Source organism: Penaeus vannamei, unplaced genomic scaffold (assembly GCF_042767895.1).
Source record: "Penaeus vannamei isolate JL-2024 unplaced genomic scaffold, ASM4276789v1 unanchor153, whole genome shotgun sequence".
In the NCBI taxonomy this organism is placed as follows: Eukaryota; Metazoa; Arthropoda; class Malacostraca; order Decapoda; family Penaeidae; genus Penaeus; species Penaeus vannamei.
In genome coordinates this window covers 40001-45000 of record NW_027213157.1, presented here as the reverse complement: position 1 = coordinate 45000, position 5000 = coordinate 40001, and the positions used below count along the sequence as shown (strand labels likewise).

Sequence of the window (5000 nt, the reverse complement as noted above, 5' to 3'; positions counted from 1 at the left end):
CATAAAGATATGTGAAGGATGTGCTTTATAACAAACAATTCTATGCCAATAAAGTCACACTCTTGGGATTATGCTGGTACAGCTTAGCAGAGGTTACATATTGACTATGCTGGTCCATTTTTAGATCAGAGTGTTTTGATTGTTGTAGATGCACAGTAAATGGTCTGAGATTTTTCAAAACCTTGTTTTTTCATAAATAGCTTCACTGTTTACTATCCAAATGATATGAAACTTAGTGGTGTAAATCCTAGTACATGTATATATATATATATATATATAACATAAAAAACTGCGAAAATCTAATCATAATTAACAAATTTCGTTCTTGAGTGCGATGGCCCCCTTAACCCATTACCGCTGGTATATTTTGAAGCCGAAAATAAAAGATTCCAGGCGGCTACAAAATCGGCGGGTGGGGCTGCCCCAGATTCTGCCCGCGCACCGGCCGCGGCCCACTGTTGCATCAGAGTGCGAGCCCCGATACAGCGTCACACTGGCGGGACACCCGGCAATGTTTTTTTTTTCGGGTGATATGAGACTCCCGTCATTTGTGGGTTAAATCTGATCTGGCTAAGAGAACATCCTCACCTAAATGTACATGTAGTGCAGAAGAGAATTTCAACTTTCAGTTTTGACTGTGGCTAAATTATTCCAGGAGATTATATGGATCACTAATTATAAAGATAAAAATGATTATTTTTTTCTCTCCAAAATTCAAGAAATGGGGCAAACAAGTGTTTTTAATGACGTATAAACCAACATTCCATTTCAATCTAAATGCAGTGCCATAACACAATACCTACTTTGTAGTTATCCTTGGTCTGTATAAGAGCAAACATCATAAGGCCAACGAGGGCAAGACCCACGCCAGTCCCACGGTAGAGTATCTGACGAGGCTGGACTGAAGGCCAAGATCCCTTGTGCCACCGCCGGTAAAGAATGCGGCAGATCTGGAATAAAAGGGAAAAGTAAGAGAAAATATGTTTTCGGACTACCTATCCTGCTTTAATCTTTAGAAAAATTACTGGTGACATATAAATGGATTCTAGAAATAAGCTGGATAATCTGAAACAAGAGTGATCCCTAGCATGACTACAATCACCAAAACACCCTGGAAAAGTAAACAACACACTTGATACTCACTGGAATAGCAGTTGCAACAGCCATAGGAAATGTAAAGGATGCTAAGGCTGTTCTGCTATACTGGACGGCAGGAGCAATAATAACAACTCCAAGAGTGTGTAAAAAGGGACATAATGTTTCATCCATCCCAGCTAAGTTGACAATTGTCACCCAAAAGCAAAGTAGTGAGAAGAAGAAGTCTGTGAACTGCAGCACCTCATATTTGGTCAAACAATATGACAGCACCTGAAACATGAATGAAAAAAGAGGTGATGTTTTAGACATAAAAAAGGGAAATTTTATCAAGGTAGTATTTTTTTCAGTAACAGCCTCGTACCAATCTATTTTGAGATAAGCACAAGTTGCATAATAAACTGAGGAAACATAGTATCTTTGCCATTCTGTCATTCTCTTAATCACTAATACATTGTATACCTTAAGAAAATAATAAGACAGTTCTTACCTCATTATCACAAGCATGATAAAATATGGATGCAATCATGGTTGCAGTGAACAGGAGAGCCTGGGCATAGAGGCGGCGGCGTATGGCAATTATTGTGGGTGGTATAAAGAAAACATTGCTAACAGTCAATAAGCAAAGTCCTGTTAGGAATGCATTCCAACCCTGGTAGGCTGCTCCATCCTCACAACCCCATCCCTCCCAGCCAGCTGTACAAATCTGTAACAAAATATCAAGACATGATTATCAATCTTCAAACCTTATTTTAGAATGTTAACCACTAATGTTCCAAACCACACAATAATGGTTTGGTATACCTTTTACATACAGTCCACATTGCTATGGTAGTAGCATTATCTTGTATGAACTCTTAAGGTGGCAGGAGGAGGAGGAGGAGGAAGAGGATATGGAGGAGGAGGATATGGAGGAGGAGGATATGGAGGAGGAGGATATGGAGGAAGAGGAGTAGGAGCAAGAAGAGGAGGAAGAGGAAAAGGAGAAGGAGGAAGAGGAGGATGAGGAAGAGGAAGAGGAAGAGGAAGAGGAGGAGGAGGAGGAAGAGTATATGGAGGATGAGGACGATGAAGAGGATATGGAGGAGGAAGAGGAAGAGGATATGGAGGAGGAAGAGAAAGAGGGTATGGAGGAGGAAGAGGAAGAGGATATGGAGGAGGAGGAAGAGGAGTAGAAGGAGGAAGAGGAAGAGGAGTTTTAAAAAATACAACAAGCAACTCACACAACTGGTGAAGAAAAACATGCCACGATGCGTTTCCTGGCACAAACCATGACCACCACAGGGTTGCTCCCCAGTGAAGACGCAAGGCTGAGTTCGGATGTCAACACTAACCATGACTTGATTTATCTTGCATGGAGCTTTAACCCTATTTGAAAAAAATAATAATAATAATAGACAGCCAAATTTAACTCTTGTACAAACTATTGACACATACATAGAATGCTTTAAGATATAGACAATTAATTTCCCTGACCTAAGAAAACTGATTGATACTTCCATTAAAATTCAATATCTGCTTGTATGAAAAAGAATAACACTGACTATCACAGAATGCTGTAGAATCACAGACTCAAAAGGAGAAGAAAAAACAAGAGAACATTAGAAATTCAGATGATTCTCTCATAAAAGATCAGCCTACCCTTTGTAATAGCAGATTGTCTGGAGGGCAAGGAACCAAGTGTCAGGCTCTGGGAATGGAATCAGAATGAAGTCCGTGACAGTGCTTGCCGAGAAGGAGGTGATGTTGAGTGTGAGTTGCTCGTCATCACAAACCAGCAAGTCGTCCTTGACCTCTGGAGGGCGAGCTTTTCGAATGCACCCTACTACCGTTATCAGCTGGCTTGTTGCATTCTGAGAGAGAGATGAAGAAAGAGTGAAGTGACAACTGCATTCAAATGTTGCTGATGGAGGCACAAATGATCATTCAGGTAAAATTGTACGACCTTTGAAACTTATTTAGATGATAGATGATCAAATCAATCATTGCTAGCATGAACCTCGTATCAATAGGGGATAAAAAAAAAACATTCAAATTAAATCAGTGGCATTCAGTGTCTCTAACAAAACCTGTTTTTCCCTTTAACCCCAATAGACCAAGTATAATTAATTGAGTGATTTTTTGTTTAGCTATGGGTTTAGATTTTTTTTTTTTTTTTTTAGAAACTAAATCATTCAGAAGTCTTGCAGCTAAAGAATTAAATTAGCCTAAAAAACTCTTGCATAAGCTTTAAAATTCTACATATTTAAAAAGGTTCACAATGACAAGGATATACTGTAAAGCATGTACAAATATGGTGAATAATCATCAAGATACGAAGTATATAAAGAATGGTTTGATACTACACATTATCCATTTTGGAATCTTTCTCATATATATCCCTTCTCCAAAAAGTACAATGATACCATCCTTTTAATGTAAAATGGTGAGTCATTTCCTTACAGTTCATTATAAAAGAGACATATATAGTGTTCACTAAAAAATCTGGCATTGTCTACATGTTTCCACCAGCCACATCCAGTAAGAGGAGCAACACTCCTTCCCTCCCTCTCCCCAAACAAGGTCACATAGCCCTGTATTTTGTTCTCTTCCCCTCCCAGCAACAGCTGAGAGAGCACGTTCTACTGCTCCTGGACAAAAGCAGTAGAAAAACAAACAGGAGGGAGAGATATAGAGCTAATAAAACCAATCTGCCACTTCACAAGAGAAGAGGAGTAGAAGAGGCAGACAAGTAGAGAAACAAAGGGAGAAAGGAGTACAAAAGGACCATAAAATAGACAAACATGGGCGAAACTCACCCTGCCTCCGAGAGGGGGGAAAAAAAAGATTGATGGAAAATTGTGTTCAATACAAAAGCTGGAAAAAGTAAGAATTCCTAAGAATTGTAAACAGTAGTCCCTGTGAACTCACATCCAAATAAATCTGACACTCCAGTGGGAGGAAATAAGTACCTGCCCCAAGGGGAGCCACCACATAAAAGGGCACATCTTGTCAGAGAGAAAGAAAGAGAGAGAGAGATACAGCAGACGGATGACAACATACGAGGTCTAGTTCTCCACCCCTCCACCCTCGACACCCAGGGAGAAGGGGAATCCCTTGGGGTCTTACATCTAGCTTCAGCAATAAACCTTCAAGCCAAGACTCCTTTCCTTCACCTGCATGGCTTTCCTCATCCTGCTCTCCTTTTAAATTTTTGTCTTTTTCATTACAAATTTTTTTATTTTCATTTTATGATGGGCAAAAGGAGACAGAGGATTTAAGGTTAGCATATCAAGCCAAAGTTATTAGATTGTTCTGAGATATGAGAACATTAAACTTAACAACTGGATCCAGATGCTTCAGGGCAATCATATAATCCAAAATGCAGGCATTCGGTTTATGTGACCTCTAATGGGTGTGGGTGAACATTCGGTTTATGTGACCTCTGATGGGTGTGTGGCTTGTAGGCTGGGCACAAGAACACTTGTATGCGGTGACAAAACTATTCCTCCCCTTTGCAATGTTCTTTTCTCATTAAGTGCTTTTAAGTTTTTTTGTTTTTTTTTACCCTTTTCCAATGTCCACATTTGTCATTTGATTTGCTCAATCCAGATGGTAATAACCTGTTTTCCTTGCACAGATGCAATATCCTCTCTCTAAGTAGTCCATAACTCAGTGCAAGAATAATAACAGTAAGTAACATTTTTTTTTTTTTTGTAATATTTAATATCCTGTAATACAACTTGTGCTGTCAGTCATGGCAGCCAAGAATAGGATTCTGAGCATGGAAATAGCATCTTCCCTGGAGCTGGCACTCTTTCAGTCATGGCTCACGGACATTACATTCCACTAAAGCACAATAGCCCCTTTCTAAAAGCGAAATGAGTCTAATCACCCTCACAGATATTTATGTAGTCATGGCGAGT

The 5000-nt window shown here is 39.6% G+C and overlaps 1 protein-coding gene across 2 annotated transcripts in view; it reads right to left on the bottom strand.

Annotated features, from left to right (window-relative positions):
- LOC113808161 (transmembrane protein 8B) overlaps positions 1-5000 on the bottom strand; it is a 21082-nt gene that overhangs the window by 3150 nt on the left and 12932 nt on the right. For both annotated transcript variants that reach the window (XM_070119403.1, XM_027359495.2), the window contains 5 exons: positions 2737-2948; positions 2319-2463; positions 1586-1801; positions 1144-1368; positions 804-950 (listed from right to left, as the gene is read on the bottom strand). In XM_070119403.1, coding sequence (XP_069975504.1) covers positions 804-950; positions 1144-1368; positions 1586-1801; positions 2319-2463; positions 2737-2948 — 945 coding nt within the window. The remainder of the gene's footprint in view (positions 1-803; positions 951-1143; positions 1369-1585; positions 1802-2318; positions 2464-2736; positions 2949-5000) is intronic.